The sequence below is a fragment of the Ciona robusta genome, chromosome 2, assembly GCF_009617815.1.
Source record: "Ciona robusta chromosome 2, ASM961781v2".
NCBI lineage: Eukaryota > Metazoa > Chordata > Ascidiacea > Phlebobranchia > Cionidae > Ciona > Ciona robusta.
Window position 1 is genome coordinate 9,406,969 of NC_143236.1, and position 25,839 is coordinate 9,432,807.

Consider the following 25,839-nt stretch of genomic DNA (forward strand, 5'->3'; position numbering starts at 1 on the left):
ACAGAATTCAGGAAATGCTCTCTCCTGCCACATGTGGTGAAACATCAAACGCAGTTACACGTCACACATATTTTATATTTCTATGTTACCACCGCGCAACTAATCGTTTATTTCGTCACCAACTCGCGAGGTGTCATATTGTGACGAAATAATTACTCGTTTCCCGCGTTTTGTCATTCGAGAAGAAACTGGAAATGAAAACAATGGATTTCCGCTCAAGATCGTTTGTCACCTTATAATATGGAAACAAACAGCGATTATACGTCATAGATAGTTGACAAACCGGTTGCTTAATTTAAACATAATATGAGACATCACTCTACTACGTTACTTCACCACTGTACCACACAACGTCACCACTGTACCACACAACGTCACCACTGTACCACACAACGTCACCACTGTACCACACAACGTCACCACTGTACCACACAACGTCACCACTGTACCACACAACGTCACCACTGTACCACACAACGTCACCACTGTACCACACAACGTCACCACTGTACCACACAACGTCACCACTGTACAAACGAGCTAATAGTTACCAGACTTAACCTAGATATCAACGACGCTCCAATTCGATGCTGGTGGCAACGGCGCATCAAGTTACACACCTCGTGCTGTAGCCAACTATACCTACATTCACATATAGGAACACATGATACGCCTTATGTTTAACAACAACCCGACTAAATCTACATACACGATACACAGGAATAGAGAACATGATCCTGCATATGGAACCACCCGGCTAACCCAAGCACATACACATATAAACCTACGACTTCTCATAACACCCAGCCAAATTATTTAAAAAAACTACCAGTTTGTACAGGGAAAGTGACGTCACTTCACGTAACAATCACAATTGTGAGGTAAATGCCTGCAGGTTAAAATAAATGACAAATCTAATTTTTAAATTCCCGAATATTTTAAGTTACAGCGCGATAAACTTAGAACAGACATCGCAAATATTTGTTCTAGAACCACAACATTGTTTGTGACGTCACAGTGAATAAATAAAGCCCCGCTTTGTAGGTTTTGCGTTCAATTCAAAGCATTCGGCATTTTTTCATCCGTGGCGTGTACAGCGATTGTAGCTTTGCTGCTAGTTTCATTCTCTTCGTTGTTTTGATTAATTTGATCTTCGCTGTCTCGTTTGAAGAGAAAAATAAACGTAAATGTTATTTTAAAACATATCTAAAACTTTTAAGCTATATCACCAAAACACCCCATACATAATGACGTCATCAAATCTATCCTACACGATGACGTATGCGGCACATTAGATCAGCCACCCTCCCCCCAGGCGTTTATAGTTTGAACAACATTTGTTAGCCGCCAGCAAATTAAACACGATAATGCTGCAACGAAAAACCAAAGTACTTCTCCTGCTTACGGTAACGTTGGTAGTTTATGCAGTTTGTGCTTGGAAAGCTGAAGGGAAAGTTGAAATGGCTAAGCTTAAATTTAAAGAAGGTTTGTATATTTATTAATGGATTTCTATAAAAAGAAGTAAGCAAAGATTTTTTTAGCGCAGGTGAGCGCAGATATTTCGTGTTTGTTTTTTAAACGGCGTTTACACGACAGCGTACCTCTCGATGTAAAAAGAACCACTAGAGATACGGCCTGATAATTCACATTTTACGCTTGAAATAGTCCGGCGTCGTGGCGTAGTGGTTAGCGCGCCTGCCTCTAACCCACAGGAAATGGGTTCAAGGCTCGTCGCTGTTACCACTGTGGGCGTATGTGTCCTTGAGCAAGACACTTAACGGCAATTGCTCAAACCCAGTGGTCACTAATGGATTGTCCAAATTATCAGCCATACATAAAAATGAAAAAAAAAAAAAAATCCCCTAAAAAATAATCACCCACAAAGTAACATACTTGGTAACTCGTAAGCTGGCGCGAGGTGCACACCCGTGTGATAACGATTGTCGTTTTCCGGCCACGCGAGGATAAAGTAAGTTACATTCATTCATTCATAGTATACAGTTTAATTCAAATATTCATTTAAAAAAGAAGGTGTATGCTAGTTGCAAAGAGATTATTAGGGTTGTTTTGTATTAATAAAGTGTTTAAAATTAACTGTAAGATAACCTACAGGTAGTCTTTTAGGTTAGAACAGATTACGTAGTCCCGTATTACTGGGATTCGCACTCAGTGGAAGAAATTTACGAGACAGTATATTCAGTATAGCACCCTTGCCCACACATCCATTTCGCTACTGAAACAACATTTGTTTCTAAACCAGGGATTGTGTCTAAACTAAACTAGCGCACATTGAGTTAGTAAACAAGACAGTTTTAGTAATCGTCGTTTGGTTTGCAGGTTCAATGATTATTTGTCTCAATGTATGGATGTTTTATTTTTAACGTGAACCACTTGCGGGTCTGAACTTACTTGGTACTGATACAGTTCATTCAAATTCTATTATATACATTCAACCACAGTTTACCATGGTATACAAGTGCGCTGCATGTTTAAATTGGTCTTGTTATCAGTCCTGTCCGAAGAAACCTTCGTTTTTTTGGCTCCTGGACAAACGGACTTGAGGGCAAAGTTGCTTATATACGGCCGACTGGCAGCTTGGTCCACACGGTGGAGTTTACGAGAATAATTATGAAGCTCACTTGGTAAAGCATGGAAAGCGAAAAACCCTTAGTTCCAACTATTCCGTTAAAGCCAATTTGCTTACAACCATGTATTCTGGAAACCCCAACTTTTGTAGTTTAACTTTTCAATACATGCTTTGGTGGTCAATCCAAAAACAAGATTCTATTCAAATCCACTTGATTCAGCCATTTTTATATAAATGATGATTAGGTGAATGATTTAACGTTATTTGCTGGTTGGTTGGACACTTATATGGTTTGCCAAATCAAACATCCAATGCTTTTTGAGGATAACCCTGCCCTCACAAGCAGCATTGGTTTAAGAGTTTCTCAATGAAAGCTTTATTTCTTTCTTGTTTAATTCCGTTTTGGTGCTGTAAACTTTGTTTACGCCCTTATTGTGTTTACAAGTCTTTACTTATATAATTATTTTGCTGTTTGGTCGCTTTTATATTTTTCAATGCGTTTTTCCCATTACTGGTACCTTTTTTAAGCAAAATACATGACGTAACAATGGGAAAATAATGGTGTTTGTAACGTACAATAGGCCTTCTAATTTCAAACGTAAAATGTGAATTATCAGGCCGTATCTCTAGTAGGCTGTGAAAGAACAAACAAAGAAATATCTGCACCCAGCGTTGTTCTGCATACATATACACAATTAACATGTCTGTGCAAAAACAAAGTTGTTATTTAGTTTTCTTGAATTAAAATGTGACGTTAAATAGTCGCTGTATTATGACGTCATAAACCTCTCTGTTCCAGACGACGACGGGTTCTTATACGGGGAATTTCCCCCCTCGTTTCAATGGAGCGTCGCTACAAGTGCTTACCAAATAGAAGGTGGCGCCAATCAGGGGGGTAGGGGGGCGAGTATATGGGACCATTATTCACGTGTGGGTGGAACAGCAGATGGAAGTAATGGAGATGTGGCATGTGACAGTTACAACAGGCATAAGGTAAGTGATTTATATATCTGTATGTATATTGGGGGTTTAGTACCCTTTTGGACACTTTTACTCAAGTACGTTTTACCCATAGCTTGTTTTGCTGCTAGTTCCTTTCTTTTCGTTGTTTAATTAATTTGATCTTCGCTGTCGTATTTAAAGATTATTATTCTTCTTACCTTTTCCCAGGAAGACGTAGCTTTGGTGAAACAACTTGGGGTGACGAGTTATCGATTCTCAATCTCGTGGTCGAGGGTTTTGCCGACGGGGAGAATTGGTGGGTTGGCTGTTGTTATGAATAAGTGTACGCGACACTTTCGCTTGTATATACCAGATTAATCCATTTTAAAGAAATTATGCGCACAAGGGCATAGGTTATAGTGGGCATATCAATATTGCAGTATTAAACCTTTGCAAAATCGGGAGTATATATTTGCCCTATTTACACATTCATATTTACACCATGCACTTTATTCCAACCCCCAGACAACATAAATGAGGAAGGAATATCTTACTACAACAACCTTATCGATGATTTGATTGCAGCAAATATTCAACCTGTTGTAACGCTGTATCATTGGGATCTTCCATTAACTTTGCAAGTGAGGTGTTTATATATTAATAGGGGGGTTAATAAATCTTATGCACACTCCTATTAACTATTATACTTGGTTTTAAACCATGGCGCCCTCTATAACAGGCCTGGACACCGTCCGCTCCTCTCTCGAAACTGGAGGCGGATGGTTTTGCAGCGCTTGTATGAATTGTAGACAGTTTTGATGAGTTATTTAACGAATTATCGCATTAGATAGTGTTTGCTTGTGGTTTTAGCAGTTAATACAGTATGAATGTTTAATTTATTATTCAGTTTACGCGTATTATGTGTATAAAGTGGACAGTTGGTTATTTATAGTTGTGTTTAAGAACGAATGGCTGCCGGTGTAAGATTTTCCAATCGCACCTATGAGGTTAATCTTCATGCAATCATAAGGTTTTTTGATTAAGTAAGGTCTATCGCCAGGAGTTATATTATACTCTGCTGCTGCACTGTGTTTTAAAACTACAAAATTCAAAGATTTCTTAAAATGTACATACCACTCAAAAGTGAACTCAAGTCATTTTATGGATCTTTTTTGCAGGTTCTTTACCTAAGTGAGGTGTAATTGACTTACACCATCTATTTAAAGAATGTTGCTGAGTATGTGACAGTGAGGATTATTTATTTTAAAACTGTAATGGTCACTTACACGTTGAAAAATATTAAAACCCTTGTGTTAACTTACACACTGGAATCATCTTTATCAAAATCTGTGGCCCTCCAAATGTATTTCAACATTATGGCTAAAAGTATTGGTGGTGTGGTAAAGAAGCAGCAAGAAATAGTCATAACAACGGTTTCGACCGTTCGTGCATTGGCGTACAGATTGCATAACTCGCACCTCGCTCAACAGAAATCCGACTGCAGCAGAAAAGTAATGACTCTATGACAAGTTAAGGTTACAACCCAGTTTATTCGACAAAACGACATCACGCTACAGATAACAGTGAGAACTGCAAAGGCATTACAAGGCCAAACTGCCAGCCCATACAGCACTGGAAGAGCTTATAAAATGGCGAGAATTCAAAATGCAAGAAGAAGCATTACACACAAGAAGAACATTATACAGCAAGGCAAAGTTTCTCCGCATTGTCACAGGAAAAAGTCTATCAGCATTATTGATAAATGCAAGCATTGTTATACATGGGTTACAGGAAACAGTCAAGGTGCATATTGCATACACATTACGCCAGCTGGACAGATCACATTTCTTTGCCTTGATTCCAATGTTTGCATATTTTACCTAAGAATGTCAAGTCATCAGTGTTGTCAATCTTGGAAGTCATTCTGGTCAGTGTTTTTGTACTGGGGAGCTTTTATATGATGCTCTTGAAGATGAAAAATAATCAAATGCCCTGACAAGTGCCTCACCAGAATACACAAGCTTACCAACTAAATAGGCAGTTGCATTTGAATTTCTGTTGTCTGTGAGAAGCATGTACGGCTTGGCGGCTTGCCACAACATTAACAGAATAATGAACTGTCTGTGCTATTCTTGGCCATCTGTCCAGCCAAAGAAGAAATTATAATTATAAAGGCAAGATAAAAACATTCATGATGAAAATCCTTTGAAATTTTGATGACAAATAAAGGTACACTGGATATATCTTCCTGGACTTGATGATGACAAAATTACAAATGAAATTATGGGAGCAGGGAAGGAATATTTGTTTAAGCAGTTGGAAACAAACTTTTGTGGACACACAATATGTTGTTCATTGGAACGGACTGCAGCCATCTTGACCTCTATTGGTTACATGTGGTAAACAGAAAATTGGTGTTTTATCATGTGCATCTTAGTTCATATCCACTTGTACAACCTGTCACATAACCAGCCATACACATGATTTCTCACTATATCTTGCATACAAGCATTTTGTTATACATGTAACCTGTTTCAAAACTGACATTACCTTTACCAGCATATACAAACCACAAAAGGGATAGCATGTATTTTTAATTTGACTCATCTTTTTATTGTACAAATGTAAATGTGTTTTTTTTAATTACAATGTAACCGAAAATAAACTCAAATGACAATTTCTAAATTTATGTGACTTGGTGCAACTCAACAGTTTAAGAAGGGAAAAGTTATCTTTAACTTTGCTTAGCCTTTTGCTTCGACTGTGTCAATCTGTCCTGCTATTCTACCTAATACATCATTTCTCAAGTTTTTTTTGATAGAGCAGGACAGAGGCCCCTTCTTGAGATCAATATTAGGATTATATGACAAAAAAACAAATGGCAAAAAGTGATTTTGAAAAGCAAGCAGTCTACTTAAATTCAGAAACTGGGAAGTGGTAGGTCTTGTAGTTCAGAGAATATTTATAGTTAGGAAAGTTTTGCTAAAACGCTTGTGTGGCTTAAACAAACATAGCTTCAGTTAAGATTTCACACTGGTGGCCAATCAAACATAATACACACAAGCTAAATAAAAAAACAAAGCATTTATACTGTACTAACTGCTAAAACTTCGAGCAAACACTATCTAATGCGATAATTTGTCAAATAACTCATCAAACTTGTCTACAATTCGTACAAGCGCTGCAAAACCATCCGCCTCCAGTTTCGAGAGAAGCGCCGACGGTGTCCAGGCCTGTTATAGAGGGCGCCATGTTTTAAACCTATAATTAAATTAGATTTGCAAAACTAGCAAAGATGTAATTAATTACGTGCTCATAAATTAATTACGTGCTCTTAAATTAATTACGTGCTCAATAAATCAACCTTGTTTATTCCAGAATGAGTTTGGTGGTTGGCTTAGTGATGTCATAATCCCATTGTTTGTCGATTACGCCGACCTTTGTTTCCAACATTACGGTGACAGGTGGGTATTCCCCCGATATGATAATTTATACTATTTCTTATTTTCTTTTATGTTTACATAAACATAGCCGCCAAATCCGGGGTGGCAGGGTGGGCAGGCCAACCCTGGAATTTCTACACTGCATTAATCAGTATATATTACAACCAATAAGTTGGATTTGTTTCGCAGGATTGTGTGTCTAACTATCTCTGCCTCAAGTTAAGTGCTATGTATGCATAGATTCTTCTTTTTTATTTGACCGAATTATTTTAAACAACATTTTTCACATCAGAGTGAAAACTTGGATCACCCTCAATGAGCCTCGCGTGGTTGCCAGCGGTTACGAGAATAAAGACATGGCACCGGGGCTGAATAAGTTGGGGGTTGGGGGTTACAGAAGTAGCTATGTTATGCTAAAGGTGGGTGGGGTGGTTATTATTATGTGCGGATGTTTCCTTGGCAAGAAACTTACCGATAATTGCTCCGACCCAGTGGTCACCAATGGGTTGTCCAAATTGTCAGCCATGCAATACATTTCAATACTTCCAAGTTAAGTTACATCTATGTTATATTACACCACAGGCACACGCGAGGGTTTACCACACGTACGTCGATCGTTACAAACCAACACAACGGGGTAAGGTGGATTCCATTATGTGAGGGGTTTGCATTATATGTTTAGCGTCCCATTTTAGCCTAAAGCAGATTTCACCCTGCTGTTAGGTGTCTATACAAACAAGCAGAGCCAAAGTATATTGCATTCACCACATTAATCAATGAGGTTCCCTATGTTTGACAACTATGAGTGTAACTGTATATTAACAATGTCACTCCAGCTAGATTAGGGAAACCCCCTCACCCCTATTTTACCCAGGTCGAATCGGGATTACCCTAAACTGCGACTGGGGCGTACCACAGGACGACACACCCTTAAATAAGGATGCGGCCACCAGGTTTATGCAATGGTTCATTGGGTTGTACGCACACCCAATATACGTGGGGGGGTGGCCTAAAGTCATCGAGGATAATGTTGGTGGGTTGGGTTTCTTTACGTATATTGGTATTCGGTTTTGGACCCCAAAGCAATGGTTGCTATGAATGTAATATGATGAATTATAACCTCGATACATTATTATGGTTTGCCTGCTGGTTTTGGGCTCAATGGCGCCACCATTGTTGGTGTTTCGGGCCCTGATGATGTCCCACGGCGGACGTAACAAACAAGCCAACATGGCTGCTTCACCTGAATATTTAACATTGGAGTGGTTGGCCAATCATCAACTTGTTATAGAACAATATTTGATTAATGACAAACAATGGCTGTTTGTTTGATCACAATGTTAATCATCCTTTATATTCAAATCAATCTACTTTGTTAATAAAAAGTTTAAGACTTCCCGGAGAAAAAGTAACAGCCATAAATTCTCTTTAAAATAGGAGAGAAAAGTAGGAAAGAAGGCAGATCGGAATCCCGCCTTCCTGCGTTTACTCAAGCAGAACTTGATGACATCATGGGGACCTCGGACTTCCTTGGTTTAAATTCTTACACATCGTCGATTGTTGGTCATAAACGTAAACAATCGCCGGGATTTTTCACCGATAGTGACATTACAACCACCTTCGATCCCTCCTGGCCACCAAGTGGTTCGTCGTGGTTGGCGATTTATCCACCGGGGATTCGGAAAGTTCTTTCTTGGATCAAGGTTTGTTGTTTCTATGTTGCGTGTTGGGTGTGAACCTCATGCTAGTTGCCGAACATTCCTTTATCATGTTGTTTCCTTGTGGTTGTAGCGGGAGGTTTCCAAATATATGTTGGCACACGTAGCGACGTTGTCTTCTCCATTGAAATGTTTGTTTGGTTTCCGCTTAATGTTTGCAAATATTTGAGGTGTCGGAAATCATTAATGACTTACTGGAACCTGCGATTGTTGGTTATCAAAGATTGCGGTCGATGCTAATCATTGTATCATGTAGGGGGAATACCCGGGGTATGGGTCAGTCTTGATCAACGAGAATGGGGTGAGCGAAACCGACCAATCAGGTTGCTTCAATCTGTGCGACCAATTCAGGGTGAATTTCTTCAAGAATTATACGAATAATGTTTTGAAAGGTTGGTGTGTAGCTTTGTGGGTGATTGTTTCGCATGGCTGATGATTTGGACAACCCATTAGTGATCAATAGGTTGGAGCAATTGTCGTTAAGTATCTTGCCCAGGGACAAGGTCACCCTAAAAGGTGGAGCCTCAAACCTGTATTCATTTTCCTACAATACAATACTCAAGCCACTGTACAGGGGTGATGGTTGAGCTTTTTCCTTGGCATGTTATAACGAATGTTACGTTGTTGTCTATTCCCATCTCTTTAAATTTTAAACTAACAGATATTTTATAATTTATCCTTCAACTTGTTGTTTCCAGCCATAAGATACGATGGTGTGAACGTTGAAGGTTACACAGCGTGGTCATTACTCGACAACTTTGAGTGGGCACATGGGTACAAGGAAAGGTTCGGAATCCATCATGTCGATTTCAATACTTTAAAACGAACCCCCAAAGCTTCGGCCATGTTTTATAAACGACTTGTTGAGAACAACGGGATTCCCTCACGTGGTGTGCTGAGTAGGTGGTTGGATGAGATTGAAGGGGAGTGTGGGAGGGAGAATCAAGCCTTGTGTGAAACATGAATATTTATCGATTGTCGTTTGCTGCTAATTCCCTTTTTTCGTTGTTTCAATTAATTTGATCGTTTTCGAAGATATAACAATTGTTCAACAGAGAGTGTCGTTTTGTGAAACAGAAATATTGTTTTGTTTGTTTACCAAGTGATCATGTAGTACAATTCGTACAAGCGCTGCAAAACCATCCGCCTCCAGTTTCGAGAGAGGCGCCGACGATGTCCAGGCCTGTTATAGAGGGCGCCATGTTTTAAACCTATAATTAAATTAGATTTGCAAAACTAGCAAAGATATAATTAATTACGTGCTCATAAATTAATTACGTGCTCTTAAATTAATTACGTGCTCAATAAATCAACCTTGTTTATTCCAGAATGAGTTTGGTGGTTGGCTTAGTGATGTCATAATCCCATTGTTTGTCGATTACGCCGACCTTTGTTTCCAACGTTACGGTGACAGGTGGGTATTCCCCCGATATGATAATTTATAATATTTCTTATTTTCTTTTATGTTTACATAAACATGGCCGCCAAACCCGGGGTGGCAGGGTGGGCAGGCCAACCCTGGAATTTTCTACACTGCATTAAGATTCTTCTTTTTTATTTGAGCTAATTATTTTAAACAACATTTTTCACATCAGGGTGAAAACTTGGATCACCCTCAATGAGCCTCGCGTGGTTGCCAGCGGTTACGAGAATAAAGACATGGCACCGGGGCTGAATAAGTTGGGGGTTGGGGGTTACAGAAGTAGCTATGTTATGCTAAAGGTGGGTGGGGTGGTTATTATTATGTGCGGATGTTTCCTTGGCAAGAAACTTACCGATAATTGCTCCGACCCAGTGGTCACCAATGGGTTGTCCAAATTGCCAACCATGCAATACATTTCAATACTTCCAAGTTAAGTTACATCTATGTTATATTACACCACAGGCACACGCGAGGGTTTACCACACGTACGTCGATCGTTACAAACCAACACAACGGGGTAAGGTGGATTCCATTATGTGAGGGGTTTGCATTATATGTTTAGCATCCCATTTTAGCCTAAAGCAGATTTCACCCTGCTGTTAGGTGTCTATACAAACAAGCAGAGCCAAAGTATATTGCATTCACCACATTAATCAATGAGGTTCCCTATGTTTGACAACTATGAGTGTAACTGTATATTAACAATGTCACTCCAGCTAGATTAGGGAAACCCCCTCACCCCTATTTTACCCAGGTCGAATCGGGATTACCCTAAACTGCGACTGGGGCGTACCACAGGACGACACACCCTTAAATAAGGATGCGGCCACCAGGTTTATGCAATGGTTCATTGGGTTGTACGCACACCCAATATACGTGGGGGGGTGGCCTAAAGTCATCGAGGATAATGTTGGTGGGTTGGGTTTCTTTACGTATATTGGTATTCGGTTTTGGACCCCAAAGCAATGGTTGCTATGAATGTAATATGATGAATTATAACCTCGATACATTATTATGGTTTGCCTGCTGGTTTTGGGCTCAATGGCGCCACCATTGTTGGTGTTTCGGGCCCTGATGATGTCCCACGGCGGACGTAACAAACAAGCCAACATGGCTGCTTCACCTGAATATTTAACATTGGAGTGGTTGGCCAATCATCAACTTGTTATAGAACAATATTTGATTAATGACAAACAATGGCTGTTTGTTTGATCACAATGTTAATCATCCTTTATATTCAAATCAATCTACTTTGTTAATAAAAAGTTTAAGACTTCCCGGAGAAAAAGTAACAGCCATAAATTCTCTTTAAAATAGGAGAGAAAAGTAGGAAAGAAGGCAGATCGGAATCCCGCCTTCCTGCGTTTACTCAAGCAGAACTTGATGACATCATGGGGACCTCGGACTTCCTTGGTTTAAATTCTTACACATCGTCGATTGTTGGTCATAAACGTAAACAATCGCCGGGATTTTTCACCGATAGTGACATTACAACCACCTTCGATCCCTCCTGGCCACCAAGTGGTTCGTCGTGGTTGGCGATTTATCCACCGGGGATTCGGAAAGTTCTTTCTTGGATCAAGGTTTGTTGTTTCTATGTTGCGTGTTGGGTGTGAACCTCATGCTAGTTGCCGAACATTCCTTTATCATGTTGTTTCCTTGTGGTTGTAGCGGGAGGTTTCCAAATATATGTTGGCACACGTAGCGACGTTGTCTTCTCCATTGAAATGTTTGTTTGGTTTCCGCTTAATGTTTGCAAATATTTGAGGTGTCGGAAATCATTAATGACTTACTGGAACCTGCGATTGTTGGTTATCAAAGATTGCGGTCGATGCTAATCATTGTATCATGTAGGGGGAATACCCGGGGTATGGGTCAGTCTTGATCAACGAGAATGGGGTGAGCGAAACCGACCAATCAGGTTGCTTCAATCTGTGCGACCAATTCAGGGTGAATTTCTTCAAGAATTATACGAATAATGTTTTGAAAGGTTGGTGTGTAGCTTTGTGGGTGATTGTTTCGCATGGCTGATGATTTGGACAACCCATTAGTGATCAATAGGTTGGAGCAATTGTCGTTAAGTATCTTGCCCAGGGACAAGGTCACCCTAAAAGGTGGAGCCTCAAACCTGTATTCATTTTCCTACAATACAATACTCAAGCCACTGTACAGGGGTGATGGTTGAGCTTTTTCCTTGGCATGTTATAACGAATGTTACGTTGTTGTCTATTCCCATCTCTTTAAATTTTAAACTAACAGATATTTTATAATTTATCCTTCAACTTGTTGTTTCCAGCCATAAGATACGATGGTGTGAACGTTGAAGGTTACACAGCGTGGTCATTACTCGACAACTTTGAGTGGGCACATGGGTACAAGGAAAGGTTCGGAATCCATCATGTCGATTTCAATACTTTAAAACGAACCCCCAAAGCTTCGGCCATGTTTTATAAACGACTTGTTGAGAACAACGGGATTCCCTCACGTGGTGTGCTGAGTAGGTGGTTGGATGAGATTGAAGGGGAGTGTGGGAGGGAGAATCAAGCCTTGTGTGAAACATGAATATTTATCGATTGTCGTTTGCTGCTAATTCCCTTTTTTCGTTGTTTCAATTAATTTGATCGTTTTCGAAGATATAACAATTGTTCAACAGAGAGTGTCGTTTTGTGAAACAGAAATATTGTTTTGTTTGTTTACCAAGTGATCATGTAGTTGCCAGTGAAGCGTGAAGACACGTGATCGTGCAATAAAATAAACATCATATATTTGAAAATTTTCTTTTTATTTATACTTATTTACCAACCCGTTTTGATCTAAGTCCGTATTTAAACCTTTTTTATATACGGTCTCTGGTTTTTATAAAAGAAAACACCGAACTCTACCCCTAAACCACGTATACTATGCATACGATTTCGGCGGCGACTGAGATTTCTTACGTTTCCCATCAATTTTAATATTTATACACGGACTGCGTTGGTTAGTAATGTTAAAATAAATATATTCCGGTCCCCAAAAATGAACGAAACATTAGATTTCTATGTTGGTCAATCTAGCGAAGTCATGGTGGTCACGCATGATTGATTTCTACACAAAACTTTCGACAATCGTTCAAACAAGATGGTAAGTTTGTTTAAGTTAAAATTATTTAAAACAATAATGTTTTAATTAAATTACCACGTTTAATGCCGTATAATTAAACATATATTATACATTTATTATTTATCTACTCGTTATAAATCGCCTAATGATAATACTAATACGTTAAGTATACAACATCAACAATAAATAATCTTGGCAAATCTTGTGCACTTCTCATTTATAACATGTAGTAATGAAATCTCCATAGTTTTGTACAGGAGAAATAAGTTACGTTTATTCTTTCAAAATAAAGTTTCATCAAATTGAAATTCACACATAATATTCATAACCCATGCACCCCTTGTAGTTTCGCAACCAATACGACAACGATGTGACCGTGTGGAGCCCCCAAGGTCGGATCCACCAGATCGAGTACGCCATGGAAGCGGTTAAGCAGGGGTCAGCCACCATCGGGTTGAAATCGAAAACCCACGCCGTGCTTGTCGCACTGAAAGTAAGTTGGAAATGTTGTTTCTATTCTATATGCGTCGGAAGTTTAGTTTATTGGCAATAAAAGAAAATGTTATTTAAACAAATAATTTTGCGATGCAACTTTTAAACATTTAAGCTTAACTTTTAAAATGTTGAAAAAACGTAAAACAATATATATATATATGTGCACCTTTTATGACCCCCAGTGAGTAACATTTAAAAAATTATTCTCTTTGCTTTTTACCCAGCGCGCCCAATCAGACCTGATAGCTCACCAGAAGAAGATCGAGAAAATTTCGCCCCACATCGGGATCTCAATATCGGGGTTAACGTCCGATGCGAGGTCGTTGGGGAACTACATGCGCAGCGAGTGCATGCACCATGAGTTTCTATTCAACACGAGGTTACCCGTGACAAGACTCGTGGCTGCAGTTGGGGACAGTGAGTTTAGTCTCATTTGTTCAGTTTAAATTTTGTTTTATTAACATTTTCAAAACTTATCTAAATAAAATGGCTAAAGGGAATAATGAAAGACAGAATCTTCCAAATTTGCTGGAGGTTTTATTAAAGTTTTCTTTTCATTTTCTATGGTTTAAGGAGAAAATGAATAAACAATAAAGTTCAAATAAACAATTGTAGTCACAAATTTGATTTGTCTGCTGCCTGTGACTGCATTTTGCTGAGTTTCTTACGTTTCAGTAACCCACCATATTTGTTAAAGCCACAAATGTCACTATGACATAACAAACATAATTGTTAACTTCCCCCAGAAACCCAAACACCCACGCAACGATACGGACGTCGACCGTTCGGGGTCGGAATCCTTGTGGCTGGGTTTGATGTGAGTTTGATATTTGTGTTGTATTTATGTGGTTTAACTGTTTATTATAATTTCTATTTAATGGTAACGTAAATACTTTACTTTATTAATACTGGATTTTAAATTAGTATTTTAAAGTTGTTAATACTTGTAAAAACACCTCTGTTAATGTTATATATTATCCATGGAATTACTTTTCACTCTGGGGAAGTCTTGTGTGGATTTATGCCACAAGACTATTGTGGTAGCCATTTATAAACATATCATCCTACAGGAGAAAGGTCCCCACATCTACCAGACTTGCCCATCAGCTAATTATTACAACTGCAAAGCTATGGCTATTGGTTCACGATCACAAAGTGCTAGAACTTATTTAGAAAGACATCTCAATGAATTTGCTGATTGTAAGTATTTGCTACCTATTTATCGTTGTGTGGTAGTAACCACTGGGTTGTGGACTTGAAAGAATTGCCGTTAAGTGTCACAGATGCTCACAGTGGAAGTGGAAGTGAGCTATGAACCTGTGACCTCTTAAGCATAAGCTGACCATTTCACTTGATGGTAGATACCTCATGCTCACTGTCTAGCTCATTACCACTTTGACGCCATCCTTAAAATCTGTATTTCACCCCATCTTCACCCAGGCACCCCTGAGGAGTTGGTGCGACACGGGTTAACAGCGTTACGGGAAACCCTCCCGTCCGAACAAGAACTTTCGGTGAAGAATTGTTCGGTGGCCGTGGTTGGGGAGGGACAGGACCTCGTGGTGTACGAGGACGATCAAGTGTCGATATTCCTTGATTTATTGGAGGAGAAACGATCGTCGAGGAACGAACCGGCTCCCCAACAACAAGAGGTTGGGCAAGTGGTGAGTGGGGTTGAATGGGGGGGTTATATAGGGGGTTGGTGGGGTTGAATGGGGGGGTTATATAGTAAGTTAAGTTGTTATTCTTATATTGACCCGGGTACCTTGGGCAATTGCTTAATTTCAGCTTTTTATTTTAAACGTAAAACATAACAACAATGGCACCTTTATACCACAGATGTAACTTTGTGCCATTTACATTTCTTTAACAATTCAACAAATAAATCAATAACATTTTCCAGGGGGAACTCCCGGGATTGGTCCCCCCTGTGAGCGGTCAACCACGCGAAGACGAAGAACAACCGATGGATATGTGATGTCATAATGGGCTCGGAGGTCAAAAGTTCAAGTTTATGTTTCAAAGACAAAATACACGATTTATTCCGATACATTGGTATTGCACAACAATTTACATAGAAATCATATTAATGTTGCGATTCAAAGTCGAGGACGACCTTGTAAAACACGTAGGGATGATATTCCTGGGTGCCGAGGGTTAAACCGGGAAGAAAATCGTCCTGCGAGGAAATTAAAGATTAATATTTAAAAGTTGTGATGTTAAATAAAGCTAAATGTAAACGGATGTAACTTTGTATATAAGGTTGTAGTGTTGGTACAAGGGATTCTAAATCGGCTGTCCTGGCATTTATTTCCGTACTCACGCTCTTATGGTCTGCATCGGGGTGAATGACGCAACAGCACAAAGAGCGTCATAAAAATCTACAGCATTTTATTTTATCCCAGAATAATTACCAGAAGAGCTTTGTTTGACACACAAAGTCACACAATTACACCACTTTTTATCTCCTTGTTCACGATTAAGATGTTACAACCACCAACCTCATTAACAGCAGCGAGTCCCGTGCTATCCAGGCCAACATACAACTTATTCAATGTTTCTTGCAATCTTTTGGATTGTTTCTTCTGCGGTTGGACAACAGTTGCTTGGAAGTTGACAGGAAGTCCGTACCTGTTGCGTAATCACCCATGTTATAGGGGTAACATTAGGGGTGAGTGGGATGTTACCCTAACTTCGAAATCAAACTTTGGGTCAAAAATGCAGTTTCAATTTCAATATCCAGGAGTTTTGTGTCCTGTTATAAAACCTAATTTTTCCAACTGCACCACTAATAATGCTCATGTTAGGGAAATCACCTTAACACAGATTCCACGAACACTCGGAGTGCCTTCACGTGCATCCATGCGGTGAATACTTCGCTGAAGTTGACTTTCAACCATCGTAGTAGGGGGCCCTGGTAGGGTGGGGGGGTTACATGGTTGTATTATATATTAGTCGGATAAACGAACCAACATCTTCTTTTTATCCGAAGTCAATTTAGTGAGTTGATCTTTATCGGACGCCATGTCGCGCTCGTTGTATTGAAAGTCACGAAGAAAAAATCTGCAAAAGTTGGCGGTGAGCATGAGGTACCACGTATGTAACTTTGTGGGTGATTGTTTATCGGTAAGATAAAGACAGCCACATTGGTCACTTACTTGTGCCGTCCGCATTTAGTTTTGAATTCTTCATAAACTTTCTTGAATATTGTGACGCCATAAAGTCCATACTCCTCGTCCCGATAAAGTAACCTGTCATGTTATTATGATGTCATAATGGGTTTAGTAACATAAACATAGAAATAACAAACCTTGACGAACGAGGTGCGACGTAATCTGTTAAAGTTTCGTAATTCTTTTCCCATTCTTCGGTTGTTTGTCTGCATCATAGAGTCATTGTGAATTAAATGTTGTTTAAGATGTAACAACCAACATTATGATGTAACAACCAACATTATGATGTAACAACCAACATTATGATGTAACAACCAACATTATGATGTAACAACCAACTTACACCGGCACAGCAACAAGCAATGTTTGCAAATACTCCGAATTGTGAATGAAATCTTCTTTTTTTACGATTTCCCTCAAGTTCCGAAGCAGCAAACTCCCACTGGGTGAAAATATATTTACCCAAAGTTACATCGTACAAACATTAACCTTACGTTGCTTTCCGCTCCATGTTTTGTAGATTTGATTTGAGATTATTGTAAGCTTGCGACTTTGTGCGAAGATCTGTGTCGACTTGCGTGACAACTTTTGAAATAATTTCGGCCAAACTTTTGAGAGGTAACTTGACGGGGTATTTTGCCAAGTTCCATTGAAAGCGATGCATGAAGGTTTCAAGGGTGGCTGTGATGATGTCATCAGTGGTTAATATGACATCATCAATGGTGATGTCATCAGTGGTAAGTTTATAAAACTAAGCTCCAGGTGTTATAGGGGTTCCTTGCCATGTCACCCCTAACTATTAAAACAGGGGTCAAACTATATGTTTTAACACCATACTTATACCAAGTATTACCCCGCTACCCCCATATTCCACCACAACAACCCATACCCCCATATTCCACCCCGCTGCTACCCATACCCACCATCCCCAACTTTAAGGTTACTCCCCAACCGATCTTTTTGGTCCTCCAAAACGTCCCCCATGTACGACGAAACTTTTCTACAAACCCTGAAACATTTATCATTGTTAATGTTGGGGTTAAGTTTTGTCTTTAACCATTTGTTACTATAGGTATTTAACAACCTATTATTAAAAAGTCTGCTTTTAAAGAGTTCATAATTTTGCACGAATTCGCGCCACATGTTATTAAGGTGAAATACGGTAGTATTAATTATAAACGAACTGCGTGTTTTAGGCTGCATGTTACAGTTTGTAGAAATGCGCGCAAGTTAAACAATCGCGCGCAAGGCTATATACAATAAACCGACTTACCCCTCAGCAAAAATATCTAATTTCCCCAGATCGTCCGACAAACCGATTAAGGCGTCCAACGTCCCAACTTTGAGGTCTGGGATGTGAAATTTATGATTATTCGACATTTGTTGCGTCGCCCTGTTTAATTTCTCCCATGTTTGCTGGGGTGTTTTATCCCCTGGAGCGCTTATCAACCAATATTCTGACATCTCAACCTCAAATAACAGACGACAAAATAATTCTTTAACAACAATGTTTTTATGATTTCTATGTTTATCCTGTGACGTGGGTCAAAGGTCACCATAAAACACAATTTGGCAAAAAATTAAATAAATTAAAAACTTCTTAGTTTTAATAACATTCCATAATATTTATAATATTAAAACACCCACAAAGTTGCAAGCTTGGTAACTACAACCGTGCACAGAGCTACCATGAATAGTGTGCAATATTTCACAAATGTTATAACTCGACAGCGAGCATGAGGTGCATGAATACCTTATGTATCGTCCTACATAGAAATACACCATGTTATTATGAACCCACACGTTAATTTTCCACCCCACATAGTTGACCTCCCTAGCGCCACCTACGTAACGTGGAAAGCCGATCTGGTCGAAAATATTTTGGTCGCAAATTTTGGGCAAAAAATCGGGATTTTCGAAATAATTTAATCGCGCGACTTCTCTATGCATTATATTTTACTTCAAATTAATGTTTGATATCGCTACACGCAACGTCGTATTTTATTTACATGGGTATTGTTGACCCATTGGTGTTGTAACTTAACTGCAGCATTGCTCAACGTTCGGTGTTGCCATAATCGGCGTGGCGATCGTTAAACGCGATTATTTGTCCAAGTTTCAACAATCGTGTCTTTGTTCGCAACAGGAGGGTTTATTTCTAATTGTGACGTCAGTTCTAGTACTTCGTTTACATAATTAAGCTCTCGACGATGTCTGATGACGACAACTGTGACGTTAGCGCTCGTGACGTCATATCATGTTTCTGCAACCAAAAGTATCAACTTGTTACGTCACTATGTAAGTATTGTGTGAATTGTAGAATAAATAACGATCTGCATTATGACGTGACAACGTAAACCAACGAAACGTCACTGAAATACATTGTGACGTTTTTAAAATGCCTGAAACGTCATAAACAAAACATTGTTTAAATATTCTAGATATAAATTGTATTGAAACTTGGATTGTTGTGAGTTTGTGTTTGAATCATGAAATAATGTCCTGATATATTTCCACCATATGTGCATACAGTGTGCATGATGGGGTAATATGATAAGGTGTAGTTGTGGGTAGGAAGGCTTATATATGGTGGTTTAGTTATGTAGGGTGGGTTGGGGTGAGATGGTTTCGACACAAAATACTCGATTCGAAGAACATCACATTCAACTGGCTTCAAAACTATTAAGGTTCCATTGTTTTCCAACAATGGCGTTGTTTTGCTGAATCATGATGAGGGTGCAGTGTTTACCCTAGTCATGTTATATATTATCTCTATGTTTCAGGTCTTCGAAGAATAATCGACAGCATTAAGACAGGGGAAACCCCCGATATGAGAAACACTTGTTGGGTATGCGATGACATGGAAATATTATTCAAGGTGAATATTTAAATCATTACACCACGTGGTTTTATTGTCGTTCATTATGACGTCATAATCATCATTGTGTGACGTCATAATCATCATCGTGACGACACAATCGTAGCCGTTCGTTGAGTCGCGTAATTTCGCGGGCTTGGATTGTTCAACTTTAATTATTACGTCATAGTGGGTTACCCGCGCGAAAGACGCTTCGTGTTCGCATGTGACGTAACAATGCGATGTTACGTCATTATCTAGTTCGCTTCGTCAACAATATGTTCGCAAAACTCGTGGTCAATTGTGACGTCATAACCGGGTTTGTCTGGAAAGCGACGAACGCGATAGTGAGGTGGCGGTCAACGCGTTGCGTTCCTTTATGACGTCGGTGATTATTGTGACGTAGTTCATCGTAACAATGCGTCGTTATGACGTAACAACAGCGCGACACTTGCTCGACTTATAATAACGTCATAATTTACAGGAATCCTGGAAAGAATTGAAGAATTATGACATCACAGGTAACTATGACATCATAAACACTTCGAAACACCATACCATCTTATATTCACAGATTTTTGGTCGTCGATTAAAACATCTTGGGACACGAACTCACCACTTGGTGGGGATGCAGGTATGCTCTCTGTTGCCACCCAGTGGCTCGTTATAATAAATATCTTCCACAGCATCAACCAGTGTGAAGTTCAACATGAACCAATGTGAATGGGGAAAGTTATACACCAATGTTGCGGTTCGTATATTTGTTTGTTTATCCCTTGTGTTGCCTGATTATCCCACTGCTGTGGTTTCTGTGGTTTGGCTCCTGTTCCAGACTTGATGCCACCATTGTGTCCTTGGATGCGTAACGGCCTTGGTACAACAAATTTTCAACCATATAGAAATATATTACCACGTTTGTAACTCAGATGCTGACAAAACCTCACTCATATAGAATACGTTGTTGAGCCAACCCCCCATACTTACCGGCATTTAAACTTATTATTGCAGGAAAGTTTGTTGAAGTTTTCCGATGAAGAAGTTCCCGATACAAAATTGTTGAAGCATGAAAAGTCCTCGTTCGTTGTTCGAAGGAGTGATGGTGAATATGTAAGTTACCCCCACCCATCTTGCCCCCGGCCCATCTTACCCCCTGTATAGTATAACCCGGAACCGGGCCTATTTGGCCCCTGAATCATCTTACCCAAAACCATCTTGCCCCACACAACTAACACCATCTTACCCCAGATCCCCGTCCACGTTTGCCCCACCTGCCTCGACCATGTATCGTACAACGCCCTCAACCCCACCCACGTTACCCCCGTGTCGGAACTCGTCACCCACCTCACTGCGATGCTTTACGTCAACGCGAGTCAACCCAGTGATGCCAGTTCCTCCGATGAAACCGATGTTGCGCAACACTGCACCACTGTGGTGGTAACTGATGACAACGCACCCCCTGTTGCCGTGGAGAGGGGCTCGACGACAATGGTCATTGTTACCGACGACGAGCCGAGGTTTACGAGAAAAAAGAAGATTTTGTCAAATATTGCGGTGGGTCCTCCCGTCACTATACCTGTGGGGGCTTCCCCTAAGTTGTTACCAACGTCAAACAAAAGTCAAGAAAAAACAAAATTGATTAAAATCGAAAAAGATAAAAGTTTACAAAACTTTCCGAAAGCTTCATGTCAAGGTGGGAAGTTTATCATAAGGATCGATCCGAAGCATTTGGGAGGGAGGATAAAAATACCAACTGGCCGTTCCAAGATGTTGTGTTTCCTCCCCGCTGTTGAACGAACTGTGGTAAAAAAAGAAACGAACGTTGCAAAAAACAACCAACCAAAAATAATTTCAAGTTCGGAGTTTCATTGGGTGAAAATTGATGATGTCATGCCTGTGAAGAAGTGTGATGATATCATCAATGGTGATGTCATTAACCACTCCCCATTGACTCCTAGTGGCAAGAAGAGCAAACCACGAACGCCAACGAAGCGTAAACTTCATGAAACAAACGAATCTTCAATGAAGTTTATCGTCGCCGATTATTTGTCCCATCTTCCTAAAGAAGGAACAAAGTTGAAATATCCAAGCGTGCCCGCAACTAATAGAAGGTAGGGGTTTATTGGCATGTGTGAAGATGTAGGGCCTCACCCATGTAAAATAGAATAAATAAATGTTCTCTATAAGTTACCACGTATGTACCTTTGTCGGTGATTGTTTACCTGTATGCCTGATAATTTAGACAACCCATTAGTGATCACTGGGTTGTAGTAATTACTGTTAAGTGTCTTACCCAAGGACACATGCGCCTACAATGGTGATTACTGTGTTTAGAGCAATAACGAAACCTAAATTGTTGTTCATTTAACATTACATTACAGGAAACCTGTTGCGCCCAAAACCACCCCGATTCCGTACGAAGCTCATTATCTTTGTATCGATGAAACGATCACTAGGAGGGGCTGGAGAGCCTATTGGTTCAAACGGTGTCGCTGTGGTAGATCTGTTAAGGGGAAACACCCCAAAAGTGGGGTTAATGGGGGTGAAGGGGAGTTAGTGGGGGTTGGGGTGAATGGGGTTGAGACCCTGGGGGTGAAGTTAGAACCGAACCCCCCAAATATTGAACCTGGCGGAGAGTTTTCGGAACGTCGCTTGAAAGTTGAGCAAGCCCTTCAATCGACATTAACCTCATTGCGGGGGGAAGTTGGCACGTACGTTGACGACTCCATTCGTTGTTTCGCGTTTACACAGTTTCCTGATATTGAGTGTCAACAAACCAACACAACCGCCATTGTGACATCACAACCGCATCAAATGAAGCGTTTCGACGTTATCCATGGTCGTTCATGCGCAAAGGAAAAGAAAAAAGGCTCTCTCCTATCTTCGTACATTGAGGCTTCTCTCAAATCGCCGACGATCGTCGCCAACAGGAATCATGAACTTGAGATTCTGAGAACTTTGGGAAAGAAAAGTTTGAAAGAGAATTGTTTGGGGGTGAGGGGAAATATTGGGTTGGGGGTTGTGGGGGCTACATCTGCGGGGGTTAAGACTGTGGGGGTTGTTGGGGTGAAGCCTCGTCCAGTGGGTAAGAGGAAGTTATCAATAGCATCGGGTGACAAATATGACATCACAGATTACACGGTTGATGAACCACGACGGGGGTCGTCATCGGTGGTTGGGGGTTTGTTGGGTGGGTGGGGTGAAGTTAGTGGGGCAAGATGGCACGGGGGAGTCGGTACGGGGCAGTAACGATAACAGAGGAACAAATAAACCGCGCAATGTCGGTGGTTCGCGATCATTCGGAAGTTTTCACTTTCTCAAGTAAAGAGGTTCGGAGGGGACAAGGCCAAGTGTTGTTGATCAAGAGGAAGTATATTGATGGTGAAGCGGAGGGGGGTGGGGGGGTTGGTGGTGAGGGGGTTGGTGGTGGGGGGTTGGTGGTGAGGGGGTTGGTGGTGGGGGGGTGGATCCTCATGCGTTGGATGCGGGGCATCCTGATCGAGTTCGGAAACCAAAGATCTCCAAACGAAGGAAAGTTGATCCAGTTATTGATGACGAGGATTGGGTCGAAGAACGAGGGAAGACGAAGACAATTAAGAGGAAGCTCCGCCCGGAGGTGGATCTTCAAGATATCGTGAAGATTATTAATAAAAGATATTCTTCCAAGAAGGTTGTGGAGGATGGGGCTGTTGGGGTTGATGGGGTTGGTGGGGGTGGTGGGGATGGTGGGGTTGTTGGGGTTGGTGGGGTAGTTGGGGGTGGTGGGGTAGTTGGGGGTGGTGGGGTTATTGGGGTAGACAGTGGGGTGCGGGAAGATCAAGATGTTGGAAAGTCAAAGATTTTGCTCAAATTGAGGAAAACTCCAAAGAAAACGAAAGTAAAGAACGAATACGTTGCTATGTTGCCCGATGATGTCATCAATGGTGATGTCATTAAGGGTCAAAGTTCATCCGATGAATGGGGAACCCCCCCAACATCACCCAAGTATGCCAATCAACCATGTGAAACGAAACCACCCAACCACGACCATCCCATCGAAACGCTGCTAAACTTAATTGACAACAAAAGTCTCGACGTTTTGGAACGAATTTTGTTTTCACCCATGGTGTGCCAACTTACCCCGCAACAATTTATCGACAAAATTCAACATTTTAACGGAGATCGGCGGAAGTTAAAACATGGAAACAATATTACCCCTTCAAAGGGGAAATCCCCCGACTCAATACTGGATTCCCCGGAAGTGGTACGTGGGGTAACCCCCTCAAATGAGAACCAACCCATGGGGTTAAGTTTGAGCGACGACGAATTCCAAGGAAGTCCCGAGTCGCCCCGGGATGAGTTGGCAAATATCAACCAATCTAGTGACGCGAATATTGACGAACCACAGAAATCTTATAAACGGAACAAATTATTGAAACAAACGGCGTTAAACGGAGAATATTGGAATTCGTTCGTTGGATTGGATGGGAGTCGTAACTTACGTGATCGTGGCAAGTGTCAAGTTGCCACCGAGGTAACAAGTGAGGATGATAATGTTACAACCTCCACATGTGATGTAACAATAGGTGGGATAATAATAATTGTTTCCGTTGTGGTTAATATTGAATATCTATAGATATCATATATCCATATTAATATCCATAGATATCATATATAAGGCATAATATGAAATGGACTTTCACGAATCCCTCTGTTTTAATGTTATCCCAACATTTTGTGTTTAAATATTGTAGTTTCAAATAATGAAATATTTAACTTTTGTTCCAACAGCTCCCGGCACCAAACGTAAGAACCTCGGATTCGTCGAATACAACCCACCTTCTGATGAAACAATCACCAATTCACTTCCATTGTTACGTCAGAATGAGGTATTATGTAGTAATGCAAACAACAACTGCCTTAATCTTGTTATAGACATCACATCTGGCACCAACAATAACTATTACAATACACATGTTGTATACGCCACATTGTGTGTGAGATCTGACGGTAATTGTTTATTAGTGGTCCTTGAGGTGTACGGCAGATAAAATGTTCTTTAAGATAATAAACAAACATTTGATTTGACTATATCCAATAAGGTTAACATAAATCATATGTAATATAAAATCCCAGAAATCGTCTGAAGTGATTCGTTCGTTGTTCACCAGCCATGTTGATTTACATCGAGTGCGAGGATGGATGTTGGACGGAACGCAGTCGTCGCCTCGTTCGTTCGTGTTTCCAACTATGAGGATGAGGGTCAAGGGGTCAAGGTACATAGATATCATATTGTTGTATTACATAGATATCATATATTGATAAGTTTCCTGTAGTGGCTAGCGTGGTTCCCTTCAGGCCATACGATACAGGTTCAAGGCTGAGGTTGCCACCATTTTTCATGTGTTCATGGTAAACATAGATATCATATATTATCCCCGCAGACTACGACGAACGACACCAACCTCACGATCGCGACGATCGAGCGTTTCAACCGAAGAAACAGCTAGTCGGCAGAAAGTTACAAAACAAGAAAAACGTAAATATTTTTTTTATAAAATTAATATCACAACTTAATCATTTCTATGTTCCATCCACAGCGAAACCTGATTATTCACGCGTGAGCGATTTCGAAGATATTCGTCGCAAACTATTTCTTCAACGACATCCAGGATATCCACATGGTGGCAGTAGTGGGTTGGTGAGGATCAACGAGGGGTTAGCCACACTGGGGGATTCCCCAGTGATGTCATCAAAGTTTATAGAAATCCCCCCAACCCCCAAACGAAGACGGGTAATTCCCCGATGTAAAACCCCACCTTCCGACTACGAGGGGGAATTTCCGGTGATGTCATTCGGGGAACCCCCACCCAATGACGTCGGACCCTCAAAGGGGGAAACCCCACGTATGACATCACTTAGGGGTCGCACGATCAAACCCCATCCAACCCCCAACAAGGGGGGCGGCGTTCGTCGATTCGTGCACCGACATTCGAGCATGGGGTCCTTCATCAAACGCGTCATCGAGTCGGGCGTGTATGAATAAACATTGTGACGTCACTAGCGTTATTTTCGTTTCAATAAAACATGAGTTGATGACGTCATTGTGTTAAAATCAAGGTTTCT

At 40.5% G+C, this 25,839-nt stretch overlaps 6 protein-coding genes across 7 annotated transcripts; 5 read left to right on the top strand and 1 right to left on the bottom strand.

The window, feature by feature from the left end:
* The first annotated feature begins 1,098 nt into the window (after positions 1-1,098).
* LOC149740996 (lactase-like protein) lies at positions 1,099-9,770 on the top strand. Its single transcript, XM_089871935.1, has 11 exons — positions 1,099-1,485; positions 3,387-3,580; positions 3,758-3,845; positions 4,055-4,170; positions 6,908-6,993; positions 7,265-7,391; positions 7,555-7,609; positions 7,847-8,005; positions 8,410-8,675; positions 8,947-9,082; positions 9,389-9,770. Exons 1-11 carry the CDS (start codon positions 1,368-1,370, stop codon positions 9,652-9,654), a joined length of 1,611 nt encoding a protein of 536 aa, XP_089728061.1. The 5' UTR covers positions 1,099-1,367; the 3' UTR covers positions 9,655-9,770.
* A 516-nt stretch (positions 9,771-10,286) lies between these two features.
* LOC149740997 (lactase-like protein) lies at positions 10,287-12,886 on the top strand. The gene is made up of 5 exons (XM_089871958.1): positions 10,287-10,412; positions 10,868-11,026; positions 11,431-11,696; positions 11,968-12,103; positions 12,410-12,886. The coding sequence occupies exons 2-5, from the start codon at positions 10,951-10,953 to the stop codon at positions 12,673-12,675; spliced, it is 744 nt and encodes a 247-aa protein (XP_089728084.1). The 5' UTR covers positions 10,287-10,412; positions 10,868-10,950; the 3' UTR covers positions 12,676-12,886.
* Positions 12,887-13,087: 201 nt separating this feature from the next.
* On the top strand, positions 13,088-15,951 carry LOC149740998 (proteasome subunit alpha type-1-like). Its single transcript, XM_089871955.1, has 7 exons — positions 13,088-13,233; positions 13,559-13,705; positions 13,932-14,124; positions 14,454-14,524; positions 14,778-14,907; positions 15,148-15,371; positions 15,611-15,951. Exons 1-7 carry the CDS (start codon positions 13,231-13,233, stop codon positions 15,683-15,685), a joined length of 843 nt encoding a protein of 280 aa, XP_089728081.1. The 5' UTR covers positions 13,088-13,230; the 3' UTR covers positions 15,686-15,951.
* LOC149740999 (V-type proton ATPase subunit C 2-like) lies at positions 15,482-18,402 on the bottom strand. 2 transcript variants are annotated; one of them, XM_089871948.1, is made up of 10 exons: positions 18,154-18,401; positions 17,804-17,889; positions 17,375-17,561; positions 17,224-17,322; positions 17,018-17,086; positions 16,866-16,958; positions 16,677-16,770; positions 16,524-16,621; positions 16,209-16,338; positions 15,482-15,886 (listed from the first exon to the last, which is right to left on the bottom strand). In XM_089871948.1, the coding sequence occupies exons 1-10, from the start codon at positions 18,342-18,344 to the stop codon at positions 15,794-15,796; spliced, it is 1,140 nt and encodes a 379-aa protein (XP_089728074.1). In that variant the 5' UTR covers positions 18,345-18,401; the 3' UTR covers positions 15,482-15,793. The 2 variants fall into 2 exon arrangements, with proteins under 2 accessions (XP_089728074.1, XP_089728075.1); XM_089871949.1 differs by lacking the exon at positions 17,224-17,322 and having other exon boundaries at positions 18,154-18,402.
* Positions 18,403-18,741: 339 nt separating this feature from the next.
* Positions 18,742-23,129, top strand: LOC149741000 (uncharacterized). Its single transcript, XM_089871926.1, has 8 exons — positions 18,742-19,178; positions 19,664-19,758; positions 20,222-20,258; positions 20,312-20,371; positions 20,424-20,488; positions 20,746-20,844; positions 20,983-21,845; positions 22,116-23,129. The coding sequence occupies exons 1-8, from the start codon at positions 19,091-19,093 to the stop codon at positions 22,981-22,983; spliced, it is 2,175 nt and encodes a 724-aa protein (XP_089728052.1). The 5' UTR covers positions 18,742-19,090; the 3' UTR covers positions 22,984-23,129.
* LOC149741001 (uncharacterized) lies at positions 23,013-25,812 on the top strand. Its single transcript, XM_089872135.1, has 6 exons — positions 23,013-23,138; positions 23,180-24,299; positions 24,505-24,602; positions 24,850-24,989; positions 25,158-25,252; positions 25,314-25,812. Exons 1-6 carry the CDS (start codon positions 23,013-23,015, stop codon positions 25,757-25,759), a joined length of 2,025 nt encoding a protein of 674 aa, XP_089728261.1. The 3' UTR covers positions 25,760-25,812.
* The last annotated feature ends 27 nt before the right edge of the window (positions 25,813-25,839 follow it).